Genomic DNA, 15,501 nt, shown 5'->3' on the forward strand with positions numbered 1-15,501 from the left:
TGTAGAGACAACATTTCATTGCAGCTTTTGAGCAATAAATTTAATTTTTAAAATCACTCATTTTTTCAGAAAGAAGGCAATTCAGTTTCTGTTTTTATGGATATGTCTGAATTGGCTGAGTCCAGAGAACAAAGAAAAATATAATACTAATATTATTTTTTAATTATTGGTTGATATATCTAAACTAAAGGATAGGAAGAAGGTTAATAAAAAGGAAAAATAATTATCAAAACGAATCTGAATCGGGCCTAAATTTCAAGTTAACCAATTAAATTTGGTATTTGGATTATATAAGTCGCGGATTGTCTCGTTAAGTTTTGTCTCGGATAATTACTATATTCAGGCATTAAAAATAAGACCCCGCCATTATGCCACTGTGAATTCTGTATCGTAATTAGCGATTTCGGTGCATTTCATGGCTAGGGTCTTACTTTTCTGCTCTAAAGATGAAACGTCATTGCTGATAGGGTAAAAAACCTCAATTTACCGATTAGCAACGACGTTTCATCTTTAGTTGCATAAAAACCCGAGCCCTACTTATGACAAATAACGTGCGCTTCATCAAAAATCTAAATTTTACATTAAGATTTGACAGTCTGTGTAATTGCAATCACGAATACCCACCCTACTGCTACTAAACCACACATACACCTCGTCCACATTCCTCTGCGGAACTTCTAGCGAAGTGGTATATGTTGGAAGTGTACGTGTAGTAAACCTGACGTCAAGTTTGTTTAAGTGTAATGCTTGTTATCTGTAGTGCTGCCATCTGCCATCAATTTTTCTAACTATGAGTGAGGTGTAATGATTGAATTATTGTAGGCCTGTTGCTGTCTGTGGTGAGACTTTTTAACGGAGAGATCGGCTCTCATTTGCGCAATACTCGTCACCACAGAGTCAGAGAAAGATTACAAATTATTTATCTTAAATGAAGGTATTCTGAGCACTGAAAAATGCAGTGCTTGCGGCAAATGATCATATCAAATTTTTTTTAATTAAACTACGGTTTGGGGGATATTCCAGTTATATGTTAGCCTACGAGGACCTTCTTTATGACATGCATCGTAATAGTCGAAAATTGTTCGTAATATAAATACAAATACGAAAGTCACAACATGCAAAATTTCCTATGAAGGGGCTGGAAAAAGATGCCTATTGAAAATATTGTGTCAGATGCATCTAAATTATACCAAAAATACAACTACTCAATAAGAGCAATGAAAAACCAATAATTATGATAAAATATAATACACTGCGAATGAAAATAAATGCAGGTCTTATTTAAGTATGGATTGCTTCTCGATGTATTCCAACGTATTTATCGATTCTGTATATTCTGGTTGTAATGAAACCTTTTGTCAAGTTTTGGTAGATTATATTGCAAAATTTTGATTTTAAGTGGTTTCCAAAATGTTTTTCTGCAATTTTAAGCGTGCTTAGCTTCCATTACCTGAACGAGCCTAACCATGAGGATTTGCTTCTTTTTTTCTGTTCAAAAATCAGTGGTTTAACGTTTACGAAGATACTATGCTACATATTGGCAATGAAATTTTCGGCTCATTATCTGCGGGCAATACATTTAAAAATAGCCAATTTCTGGAGACATAATACATACAACTCTGTATAATCTAGTATTATCTGCAGTTTTTTTTAAATCTCTTTCTGAGATGTTGGAATAAAAATTAATACTTAATGAAAAAGATGTATAAATGGAAACAGAAAAATGTCCATTTATTCTAGAAAATCATGGAGAAGAACCCTTACTATCTCCTAAGATACCATAATTGGCGAATGTAATTTTGACAATCAGATTATAGGGCAGTTATTTCTGAAAGTATTTAAATATACCTATAAGGACAGGTCGAAGAGTACTATATGCAAGAAATTAACATAAATGAATTTAAGTTACACGTGCGCTGTGAAATTCCTTGTAAGTTAAAGAAGAAATTTTGTATAAATTTAGTTTTATGAAAGAAATGGGGGAGTGGAGGGTTCGTGTAAATAAAACATTTCAAAGACACCGGCTTCCTTCATTCTTATTTCTTCCAGACGATGTTTATTATATGGCACAAATCTCGGTGTTAGTGAGTGTCATTGTGCTATTGTGTACTGTAACTATATTGCAAACTCGTGTTGTTTCACGCTATGAAAAACGGCTGTTGCCGTTTTTTTCTTTCTTTAACACATTTTTTTATTTTTGAGTAATATAATAATAACTGAATATAATCTTGTCTGACAGATTCATAAAAAGAAGGAAATTTTTTTTCACACCGCGTCTCAAGTGATAAAAATAAAATTTACTAAGCATGTTATATTATTCAAAACTTACGAGTTTTATGTAAATCGTTTCTATACACAAGTGTATGTATTTCCTACATTCATTTTTTGTGACCCTTTGTGAATTTTTTCTCTTAGTCTCTCATTACGGTAAAGCGTGAAAAACATTGCGCCGAATATAATAGATCATTAGCATATCGAAGTAATATACATGGCTGGGAAAAATGTATTTTTTTTATTTCATAAGAGCTTTCTTTACAATACAAAAACAATAATGTATTATACGACTCGATATAAACTGTAATAAAATGGTGAAACAAAATTTTTTATATCTACCAAGACCTCTCTTATAAAGAGAGATTTTCTGTACATAAACCGACTATGCAAAAATGTTACACCTTAATGTAGGTTTTCTAATATATGGTAAATGTGAGATAAATCGGTTATTTTAATACTTACTAATAATTTGTAATGTTTGATAAAATTATCACTTTTACCGGTGAATATGCATAATAACCAAGTGTCGTTGGTAAATTCGATAAATGCTTAAGATTTTATCGCCTTTATCTGTGATTATACACATTACCCTAGCGTAATTGCGTAAATATAGTAATGATAACAATATTATAATATAATATGATGATAATTTGATAATTATGAAGAAAATCCTAAATGCATGCTGCAGGGTTCGAGCCCCACAATCGCCATAGTGGTGGTCTGCGGAAGTTGGTTTTTTGTGGTTTCCAAAGTTAAAAAGTCTCGCCACAGAGAGCAATAGGCCTGCAAACAGTACACATATTCAGTCATTACACTTCACTCCTGAAATATAGATGACAGCACAAAATCAGACACAACACTGAATGCGCACTCAGACTTAGGTACACACACACTTACACTTCCCACTGGGTAGTAAATTTTCCATGGCGATAGACCTGAGTTGTGTTCGGTTTTCAAAAAAAAAAAAAATTTGTATGAGTGATGTATACAGTCGAAAAACTCGATATAATGATAAAAAAATTTCACCGGTAAAAGCGATTAATTTAGGGAAATCAAGCTTACCAAAATGCTCGGATATTATGCATAACAACCGGTTAATATGTATAATAACAGGACTTATACATCACCTGTACCATAACATATGCAATATATATGTATGGGAGAAAATCATGGGACAGAGAATTCGACCCTTTAAGTAAACCCTTTTAAGTAAGTTTCCTAATGGTCTATAGGTTTAATTTAATGTCAAATTTGTAATATTACATTTTCAAGCATGTTTCAGGCAGTGAAAATGCATATTTAACTTCAACTAAAAGTCCGTTTACACGAGTTAATTGATTAAGCAGTTAAATAACTTTTAATTCGTCAAGTGCTCTAAGAACTGAAATGTGATCGATGAAGTAGTGAATGCTCATTGGATAATACGAGACCACGCCCAGTGGTTCATGTGCATAGTGCCTATTCAATAGAAAAAATAGGCCGGATATTATTATTTTGAAGTAATTCTTAATCTAGGAAAAAGTGTCTGAGCTTCCAGATAAAACATTATTTAAAAAAAAAAAATTTTAAAGAATTAAATTTTAATTTATGGACTGTGTTTATGTAGATATGAGATAATATCAATATTTATTCGACAGGAAAAATTTCAGTTGTTTATTTTTAAATATAACTGTCCTATCGAATGTTTTGCATATTTCGTGGTGAACACAATGGGTATAACGACTGAAATATATGATGAAAAGTTGCATGGAATCTTTATTATACAACGTCGTTTCGCGTTATTTCCCCTCAGTCTACAGTTTCATTAATCGTTGAGTGGTTTTAAAGGTGGGTTTCACTTTTCTTTTTCACCCATTCTAGTGTCAAGATGATGAATAGTTTGTGCATCCACGTGTCGATGAATGGCCATATGTGGCAAACTCTTAGGTAGGTTAGGAATAGTATCACATGCTGTATATTTGAATGGCAGCGATGCACATCGAATAGACTACTCTATATGCGACTTTAAAAGTGAAGAATTGTTGGGGAGATTTCCATTTACTGAAGTACCCGTCCTTGTTCGAAACAATGGGAGGAGATGCGATTGAAGTGGTTTCATTTGAAGTTACGATCCTCTTTCTTGAAGTGATCCCACTTTGCCACCGGAATTACATGCAATTTTTTTGGCTTGGCACGAGATCATTTGAAAGCTTGCTCATTCTCGAGATTGAAGGGTTACAACTTCTCTTACTCATTATTACTGAATTCCTTGACATTTTTTTTTTTTTTGATTGTTTGTTCGACACAAAAATTTCACTTATGTCTGAGTTCGTGGCTTGTAAGAAAATGATGTCATGATGTTATACACCTTGTTTCTTATGTATATTATCGTGCATGCAAATAATGCTAACTATTATTGAAAAATTAATCGACAATGATAAATTAATCATGGTTATTTCCGTAGCATGTAAATTCATTATGTTGCTATAGGTGATAAATATCAGGGTTGGGAAGAAAGTAAAGACCGAACACAATTATTAAAATACAATAGAAAATTTTTTGCATATATATTAACAGGCCAGAATCTGTGCAAGATATAGTTTTCACAAATAGATGGCCTGTTTTCATCGTACCATGAACTTTTCATGAAGTTGTCATTTTTTTCATTATACAAATAGTGCTCGAGTTCAGGGCCGTCCTAACACCACTATGGGCCCTCGAAAGTGGTTTTCTGGTGACACTAACTAACTTAAAGTACCATGAACTATACCTACTTGTACAAATTTCCATGCTTACTCTTCAAAATCATCGCATTAAATGTTATCGACACGAGAACTCCTGCATACATTTCAGGCAACAAGTCGTGCCCGGTTCTGCTCATGGGTTAAGATGGCCCTGGCCAAGTTTGATACTGAACTTCGGCGCTGAAAAACCGTTTGGACGTGAGCTAGAAACTTGGTTGTTATAATTTGAAATAACTTTTTTTCAACCCAATTTAAAACAAAAGAATAAGAATCTAATTTTAATCATAATTATATATGTATATTATAATATAATGCAATTAAAAATTTATTTTCCAGTATGCTACTCGTATAGCGAAGCCGAAGACTGTTCAGGAAAGAACGGCACATACTATAATAGAACGTGCTTCGATTACGAATATACTCAATCACACAATTTGAGCCTACTGGTCAGAAATATGACGAAGAAGCCACCAGCCGAAGAATATTTTGCGTAAGTTTTTATCCTACCATTTTATATAATATTGTATCGTGATGTCATACATTTTTCGATTCACAACTAGTTGGTTTTTTTTCTATGCTCTTGTGGCTCTCCTGAGCTTTAAAACTTTTCACGTTCTCATGAATGTTTTATTTGTATCAAGTAGGATTTTTGTAGAAAAGCTTGTTTTAAAATTTGTAATAAAAGCACGGAATAATTCTGAAATTCGGAATAAGAAGCATGTAAATGTTCTGAAATTTGTAATAAAATGTATAGTTTCATATTTTCGGAATAAAAGCCCTGAGCTCTAACACTGGGAGTAAAAATCATAATAGCTCCAATATCAATATTGAGAATAAAAGTACCAAATTGTTCTATAATTCTGAATAAAAAGCACCAAATAGTTTCAATATTTTGAATAAACTCACGGAGGAGTACTAAAGTTCGGGTGATAGCACAGGATGGTTTCAAAATTCGGAATAGAAGCACAAAGTACTGAAATTTTGAATTAAACCGTGAACCTCTTCCTCGAATCCTAATCATAAAAAGCATTTCACTTTTTAGTGCGGGGCGCTAAACAGTTTCAACGAAAGTCTATACAAAAATGTTCAAAGCATTTCACCAACTCAAAAACAAATATTTCTTATCGATGATGAAAGTAAGAAAAAAAAAGTTTAAAAACAAAACGTGCGAAATTTTTAGTGCAAAGAAAAGTTTCTATGAAACAAAATTTCCAAAATATCCTAGTGTTTTTTGAAAATTGAATTGAGAGAGAGAGAGAGAGAGAGATGAGAGAGAGAAAATCAAGAACTGTTCAATCAGTTAGATCAGAAATAAAGAATCTTCTTCCACACTATCATTGTTAATTTCATCGGCTAAATGTACTTGTAAATGACCAACAGCCACCGAGTTCCCTAAATGTATTAAACTATTTTATGCTCACTCCTGTGCAATTTAGTCTCGCTATGTTTCAGAGAAAAGATTGTTGCTTGTCCAAATCCATCCTTAGGTGTTCTCGATAATTAATTCTATTTAAAATGCTTCCCATGCTAAAATTTAGGATAGTGGAGAGATGACACACATATTTGCAGTTCTCATTATTGATGTCACGCCGTTACAGTATAATGCTCCAGTTATCTATTCGATTTGCTCTGTAACCATCCAACACATGTATATAAGGAAATGACCAAAATTGAGATATATTACGTCTTTAAATACACACAAGTGAAAAATAACACGCGAAAAAAAACTCATAAAAATGAATGAAATGTAGATTTGTGCCTCACGCCCTTGAATAAACATCATATTTTATTCATAGAAGAAAAAGTTTAAAGATTTATGTTTTCTGCGGGAAAATAAAATCAAGCCGAGGTTGCCGCCTGTCATACATTATTTTCACACAGCTCTGTCCGGCCTTGTGATTTTTTTTTTCTTCGTAATAAGATACAAGTGAAAAAAAAAATAGGAAGTCATACAAAAGTTATTGAAAATTCGACTCAATTATTTTTGACTGCTTCATGGTTAATTCATTGATACATTTTTCAAAAAGACGACTGGATTCATACATATATCATGCATATTGTTTCATACATTAAGGTAATTTTGGGCTTACCACGCATTCTATATGGCATGGATTTTCAAAATTTTGGCTGTAGCGTCTTATCTGTGCTCCCAAAATACACACTTGTCTCTTCTGATCTCTCAAAACCCGAATGCGCCTCTTCATAGCACTGTTTATAGAAGAAGTATATGTATATAAAAGAAGACGCCATTGAGTAATTTTGAAAACTCAGGAAAGTTTTTTCAGAAAATAGAGCAGGTGTACACACACACATAGGGAAATCAGAACAGAAACTCTCATTCATTCCACAAAATCGTGACCAAGAAGCCTTCCTGTCCTCAAAATACCATAATTGTCGAATGAAATTTGGACATGCGTGTTATAGGACATGTTTTCCGTAATAGCGAGATTTACATTTGTAAATACGCCGAAGAGAACTATTATACGCAAGAAATTAACATAAATAATTATTTGTAATGAATACGCATCTCCCCAGCACTATTCACCTCAGGGTTTGACAACCACAGCCATATTAGGTACTTGATTCTTGCTTTTGTAAAAAATACCAACAGTATATTTTATTCAATAAAGATGGTGGATAACGTGGTCATATTTTTCTCTCAGTTTTGCTTTGAAAAAATTTCAACTCGCAAACCATGTTCTAGTCCTTCATTCATTTAATGGATATGTACGTATTGATTTTAAACTAATGATTTCATCTTCAAAAACAAGCTTTTTGTGCATGAAATTTCTTTGAAAATTACATTTTATGTATTTTTAGTAATTATGTACTCGGAGAATCTTCTGGTATAGAGGAGACCGGTGGGGTACGGTGGTCTCTGGCACTGTGTCTTCTACTGGCTTGGATAATAGTTTTTCTTTGCCTTAGTAAAGGCGTCCAATCTTCTGGAAAAGTGAGTATATTGATCTTCTTTAAAATTGAACTATTCAGCAAAAAAAAAAAAAATCATTTGACTTTCTGAGAAGATAATTAGCATATGCGATTGGATAATCGATTAAAGTTTTTGGACAGATATGCTCAAATAAAAGGCACAATTAATTCGCTTCGATTAATCGAATTCAAAATGAAAGTAACGATAAACATTTTTCTTCGAATTTCCGTACACATATTGCATTTTAAATTCAGATTTATTTACTTTGACTTATAATGAAATGATAGAATAAATGATCTGAAAGAGCCGATTGTTCAGTGCATGGAAATTCATTTTTTTGAGATCTAGAGGCATGTCAATATATTTGGAGTTCTTTAAAACTGATAGCACGCGTCATAAATTTCCAGAATGTATTGATTTTTATCTGTTTTTAATGTGTAATCAACTTAAGAGTGTACCTATACAGTTGTATAGCCTTACATTTCATCTTTACAACACAAATTTCATTAATTAACGCGTGTATATCAACGTGTGTTCTTCTACAACATCAATATTATGTTATTTGGTTGCACACATGAGCGTCTTATGTCATTAGATTGCATCAACACTCTGTCATCCTGCCGCTATAATACAGGGCGAGTGACAAGTCCCGGGCGCCTTTCAAAAATTAGAAAAAAATTAACCAATTGACATAGAAAATTGCGGTTTGAACTAAAGTACTTAGCATGGCCTATAGTTTTTAATTGATGAATTTAAACAAAACAGTTCGAAATCTTACTGACCAATAAAAAAACTCAACATTTTAAGGCTAACTCGGTCTCGGAGATTTAACCCCCCCCCCACCCTTTTGATTTCTTCTTATGGAGATATGTTAAAGCTAAAGTTCACGCCACTCGTGTAACCAACATCGATGAAATGAAACGAGAATCACGGAAGTGATCGAGACTTTTAAATTATGCAGTCAATGTTAGCAGACACGTGCGATGAGATTAGTGTTACCAGACGTCGTCTTTTTTTATGTCATTACAAGCGTCCACCAACGTTTTGGATAGTTCACCCTTTTATCTTCCTTTTCGGGTTTCCGGAATTTTTTTTTTTCCGAGAGAATGTTTCTTACTCTAGAACATGTATCTCTTCATTAACACGAGAGTTTTTGTGTGTTGTTTTCCACATTTTCACGCGCTTTGATCAATCGCCGTAGAAATTCACAGAATACAAGAACCCAAGTTATCTTCAAGCGAAGTAGATGCTATTGTAACCACGAGCCAGGTTGCTTCAGGGTAATATGAAAAAAAAAAAAAAAAGTTTGGGAAGAGGAAAATCGCAACATACGCACATCTCTATTTTGAGAATACCATATTGTTTGCTGACCAACATCTATTGTCGTAAACTAAAGTGGGAGGGTGGGGCACTATCTCTTCCATCCAGAAATAAAGTAGGATGGAAAAAATGCTGATTCCTATGGTAATTTACAAATCGCATATGGCAAAACAAAAAAAAACTAAAAAAATCTTTCTGCGTCTAGAGCAATAATTCCTATTCTTGCAGAGGGACATAGACTTGGTTGAGGGGGTTCCAGAGAAGAGCTACACGTTCTCTTGTTAGTACAAAAGTCTTGAGCTATGAAGAAAAACTTGATTTCTTGAATAAGTTTACATTGGAGGAACGCAGGTGTCGGGGGCAGAATGAAGTGCTTAAAATTTTCAACAGGGTGGATGTGAGGGGCTACGAGTTATTAATGCACCGTAGATCAAGTTTTTCAACAAGGGGGACACCAGTATCGTTTGGTAGGAACATTTCCAGGTTGTGGTGTCACAGGGGTTTGTTTCTAAAAGGTTGTGAATAAATGCAAGGCCGCCTTTACCAGACGACCAGGTGCGAAAAGAATAGCGGGGCCGGAGAGGCGTCTTTTATATATATTCTGTTTGAGAGGGAAATCAGCATCCAAAAATTCCTACATTATTAAAAAATTTTCATGAATATATATATAGCTGAAAAATATCCTTACAAAAACATATAGACGCAAATTGATTTAAAAGAAAAAGCAATGAAAGTTTGGAACTGAGGGAACGTTTAAATTTTCAAAAGAAATAATTGAAATCAATCAAAATTAGGACCTGGTGAAAGAAATTGTCTGAGAATACAAATGCAACGCCACAACAGGCAAATTGCCCAACGAGGTGGCTGACTTAAGAACATCATGGATCCCCGAGCCATCCTTTTGGAGGCCCTACCTACTACTACTACTACACCCCCCCCCCGCGTAACCCCCCAACGAATCGGTACATGCGGGAATGTGCGTGTACGTGTAGTGAAACCTGACGTGAAGTTTTTGTTGTTTCTCTGTAATGCTTGTTATGTGTAGTGCTACCATCTGCCACCAGTTTTTCTAACTATGAGTGAAGTGTTGTGATTGAATGATTTATCGTAGTAGGACTGTTGCTCTCTGTGGCGAGACTTTTTAGCGGGGAGATCGGCTCGCATTTGCGCCTTGAAGTTGGGAACCACAGAACTAATGAAAATTCAGAATCGATGAATCGAAAATAAGATAAATAATTGACAGAGGTAGTTTCAGCATCAGATTTCGGGGGTAATTTTGGTTATATATGACATCCATATTTTTTATGGTCTTCTTTTTTCAGACACCTCGTTGGGCAATTTACCTGTTGTGACCTTTGTATTTGTTGTATAAAACTGACCAGACGGTGGTAACAATTAATTTTTAGTGAAGGAAGACGATTTGTTCTATTTCTTTGCTCTTTTAAGCCGTGTTCTCTGTTTTGGTTGAGAAAAATTATTGTGATGGTGTTTTTCTGGTCGGTATAGCAGCGTCATGTGTTGAGAAACAACGTTGTCAAGGGTGTCTTCGAATCTGATAACTCCACTTCAGATGGTCAGATGGAGTGAAGTAGTCAGAGCTACGAAGGGCGTTCATGTTGGAATTAGGTAGTTACATATAACAGACATCGTACTAAACGTTAACTATGCACTGTTTGTGTCGCATTTTATACGTTTTGGCATTTTTTCGTCGACACAGTGCCATCTTTGAGTAGAATTTCGATTTTTTTTTATTTATCCAAAAACAAAAACTAGCGCATACGTATTTAGTTAAAACCACAATTTTCGATGTCAATTGGTCGACTTTTTGTTAGTTGTCAAAATTTTTTCAGGAATTATCACCCACTCTGTACGTTTTATTGTGTAAAATAATTAATAGTCATTTATTTAAAGATAATGATTCATGATAAACTGTTGAAATTTGCAAAGAAAATGTGCGATTGAGAGTGTAGTATGAATATCTACTCCTGGATGATGACTTTTATCTTGATTTTTCCCAGGTAGTGTATTTCACGGCGTTGTTTCCTTACCTAGTCCTGGTGATTTTGTTCTTCCGAGGAGTTACTTTACCCGGAGCGAGGGAAGGCATATTGTTTTATGTCACGCCAAAATGGAGCCTCTTGGCAACTGCTCAAGTAATTGCATCCATTTCTATAATTTCAACCAAAATTTTCAATTCTTAAAAGTAGTTTTAACTTGCAAAAATGTTTCCCTACAGTCATTTGAAACAGACTGGACAATGATTCTAGTAATTATTTACTTTTTTTTTTGTATGTATTCGCGCAGGTTTGGGGCGATGCTGCCGTCCAAATATTCTTTGCCCTAAGCCCGGCCTGGGGAGGGCTGATAACCCTGTCTTCATACAATAAATTCCATAACAACTGCTACAAGTATGTAAAGAACCAATTTATCTATTTTAATAAAATGCGCCTCGCATTTGTCATGAAATGTACCACCTTTAAAAAATTCAATAGTATAATTGCGTTGTTTTTATTTATTTTTTCTTCTCAGGGACTCCCTCATTGTATCCATAAGCAATGTCCTGACGAGCATTTTCGCCGGATTCGTTATATTTTCAGTGATTGGTTACTTGGCGCACGAGCTGAACATGGACGTCGGCAATGTTGTTGCCGAAGGAGCTGGTCTAGCTTTCATAGTGTATCCAGAAGTAGTGGCACGTCTTCCTGTCGCACCGTTGTGGGCCTTCCTGTTTTTCTTCATGCTGCTGACTCTGGGTCTGGACAGCCAGGTTCGATCATTTTCAGAATTTCTTATTTAATATGTTGACTGAAATAAGTGTATTATTTCATTCGCATGAAAGTGATGTGAAATCATGACAGTAGCCTTTTGGAAAGAAGTGGAAAAAATACGTCCAAGAAAAAAAATTCATAATTATTTTTTAGGAATACCTTAATCACTAGAAGAAATAATTTCGTAATCACTAAAAGAAATAATTTCGTAATCACTATAATAAATTTCAGAAAAGTTGAAAGATGTAACTTCAGTAAATCGTCAAGAACAATTTCGATTTTAACAAAACGGGTAAAAAAATAGTTTTAATCTCAGTAAAATCAATAGAATAGTTTCAGTGAAATTGAAAGAAGTATTTCGTGAAAAAGTGAAGAATTTCTGTAAAAATTTTAAAAATAATTTGAACTACCGCAAAATTGAAATAAATAATTTCAGCATATTTCAAAAATAATTTGAATTTCAGTAAAATGTGTAGCATTAGTTTTAGAAAAATTAAAAGAAGAAATTCCTACAAAATCGTAAGAAATAATTTCAGAAAAAATTCAAGGAATGGTCCCACCGAAATTGAAAATAGTAATGTTCGCGAAATTTAGAGAAGTAATTTCAGTGAAAATTGAGCGAATAATTTGAATTTCAACAATATGGAAAAAAACGAATTTAAATTTCAGTACACCGAATTTTAATATAAACTATTTAAGCATATGTGGATTAAGGTTGGTTGAGGTGAGGCCCCTTAAACTAGAAAAAAGTGTAAAGATAGGGATTTTCGGGGCCCTGGGTGCACTCTCGGTCTCTGTATTTAAGTATTGTAAGCATGAAGTTTATTAACTATTGTTATATTAGTTATTATAAAGTGTAATTTGAATTTCATCAAAACCTGAAAAAATGTAATTTGAATTTTAGTATTGGTCCAACTATAGTAAGGACTATGCATTTGTAATTTACACATCGTCTGTCTCATAAATTGGTAAATAGTTTAAAATTCATAAAAAATAAAAAGGAAATTTGAATGTGAAAAAGTTTTCCATTTATTTTTGGAACAGAGAAAAATAACTAGTCAAATTTTTTTGTCAATAGAAGGGGCTAGAAAAAACGAAATCACTGGAAATATGCAAATCGGAGTCCTATAAGATTTAGAGTGCACGACTTACAGCTCATTTCGGAATTTTAGTGTTACTGGCACTTACATGAGGTTTTCATGTCGATGTTGACATTGGTGGATAAAGTGAGTAATATTTATGAAGTTCTTTTACTTCACCGACAAACCACTGGTTGAGCGCTTTACGAACGCTTCGGACACAGGAAATATTGAAGAAATTTACAAGTACAACCACTCTAGTGGGAAATTTATGCAGCGGTCCCTATTGGCAAAAAACGAACTAATTTTTTTTTTTGTACTAAAAAAATCTTTTTTGTGAGAATAACTTGTTTGCAGGTCGCTATCCAAATATATTAATTCCTTCAATTTTTATACATGAATTTTTTATTTATGTATGAACTTATGCGATACCCTGTACTTGAATAAACATTCATAAAAAAATTGGCAAAAGATCATATCTCTGATTAGTGTTACTATGACAATAATTTTCACTTCTTTCAATACAATTAATCCCGTCTATTTCAGTTCGCACTATTGGAAACAGTTACAACTGCGATCCTCGACCGTTTCCCTGTATTACGAGAGAAAAAGACGTGGGTAGTGCTATGTCTGTGCGCCGTCGGATACCTCGGTGGAATAATATTCACCACAAATGTGAGTAGTAGTCATCTGACATAATCATGACATAAACGAGGAATTTTTTATATACGTATCTTACGGTAAAAGTGATAAATGCTGTTATTATACATAATGACCGGTTATTTTGCATACTTATTAAGCATTTTGGTAAGTTTGATAATCCATAGTACAAAAGCGTCATTGTTAAATTTCACTGGTGATTAGGCATAGTGACACATATTATGCATGATAATTCATACACGTACTGTATCATTATATCAGGCACGATCGTAAAATTTATTTGTAATTATATAGGGGTCCGACTGTATTAATCGCACATACTAGACTTATGTGGAATTTTTCACATGTATTTCAAATTCACATATTACATGTATGGTACCATCATCATAAAGGTGATAAATTTCAAATATTTATGGTTTTTTTTCTATTAACGCCACTAGTGATAATTTATTATTTACCAACGACGCTTGGGTATTATGCATATTCGCTGGTAAAAGTGATGAAATATCAAACTTACCAAGATGATTGGTAAGCATGCATAATAATTGGTTATTATGCATAACTGCCTAGCACTTTGGTGAGATTATTTAACCCCTAAATTTATCACTTTTACCAGCGATTATGCATAGTATCCAAGTGTCGTTGGAAAATTTAAGAAGTACTGAAAAATTATCCCCTTTTACCAGCGATTATTCATAATACCCAGGCGTCGCGTCGTCGGTAAACATGATAAATCGTAATATGTGATATACTGTACATAGTAATTCATACATGCATTGTATTGGGGTCCGACTATATTCATCACGCATACTAGATTCATTTGGATTTTTTTTTTCATATTTATCAAATTCACCAATTACGCTAGTGGTATTACGCGTAATCAGAGATAAATTTCAAGTTTTCATCAAATTTACCAACGACACTTGGTTAGTATGCATAACAACCGGTTATTATATATAATATCCGATTCATCACATTTAATTTAACATTAATTTAGTATTTGTAGATCGAATGTAAAGGATCATGTCAGAAAAGAAATTTTTCAGGAACGCAGTGCATTCTTTTAATATGGCTTTCTATGGAACTTGCTTGTTTCATAAAAGAGATATCTCTGTTGTTTATGGAAATAGCATTCGATGTCCATATGTATGTGTAGAATAACAAAAGTACAGAAAATTAATTTTTTTAATTATCCCCAATTTTAGTGAAAAGGGACACAGTGTCCTTTACCTCCGGCATACAGATATATGCAATACGCATATTGTACTGAACATGCTATCCTGAAAAAATGCGCTGTTTTTCATTTTTATGCACATTCATTACATAATTTGAATCTTGACGGGAGCTCGTGATGGATACTCACAATAAAGATGTCGCTCGAAGACAACGACTCAATGTTATTCATTTCATTCTTTTTACTGCCGTACGTTTTCGTCGTCTTAGTGATGCTGACAGCAAATATTCATTATGATTCAAGGGATAATAATAATAAAATACTCGATTTTCATGCAAAACACATTCTTTTAAAGCGAAACAGTGGTAATTGAGAATGATTGTGACAATTATGCTCAATTAGTGAAATTCTAATTTTTTTCCTCTTTTTCAGGCTGGCGTCTTTTGGTTGCAGCTATTTGATAAATATGCTGCCAATTTCTCGGTTTTAATCATCGCTATCTGCGAATGCGTCCTCATATCTTGGAATTACGGTAAGGAATAAATAAATTGTATGATATTGAGGAAAGGAC

The 15,501-nt window shown here is 33.7% G+C and overlaps 1 protein-coding gene across 2 annotated transcripts in view; it reads left to right on the plus strand.

The window, feature by feature from the left end:
- The window catches only part of LOC149084214 (sodium-dependent proline transporter-like), a 126,902-nt gene that overhangs the window by 94,531 nt on the left and 16,870 nt on the right, over nucleotides 1–15,501 (plus strand). For both annotated transcript variants that reach the window (XM_089234559.1, XM_089234558.1), the window contains exons 5-11: nucleotides 5,334–5,487; nucleotides 7,818–7,950; nucleotides 11,268–11,402; nucleotides 11,554–11,657; nucleotides 11,779–12,016; nucleotides 13,643–13,771; nucleotides 15,363–15,462. In XM_089234559.1, coding sequence (XP_089090685.1) covers nucleotides 5,334–5,487; nucleotides 7,818–7,950; nucleotides 11,268–11,402; nucleotides 11,554–11,657; nucleotides 11,779–12,016; nucleotides 13,643–13,771; nucleotides 15,363–15,462 — 993 coding nt within the window. The remainder of the gene's footprint in view (nucleotides 1–5,333; nucleotides 5,488–7,817; nucleotides 7,951–11,267; nucleotides 11,403–11,553; nucleotides 11,658–11,778; nucleotides 12,017–13,642; nucleotides 13,772–15,362; nucleotides 15,463–15,501) is intronic.

Source organism: Pholcus phalangioides, unplaced genomic scaffold (genome assembly GCF_987345545.1).
Source record: "Pholcus phalangioides strain wild (caught in Gottingen) unplaced genomic scaffold, Ppha-v1.0 ptg000008l_1, whole genome shotgun sequence".
NCBI classification, from domain to species: domain Eukaryota; kingdom Metazoa; phylum Arthropoda; class Arachnida; order Araneae; family Pholcidae; genus Pholcus; species Pholcus phalangioides.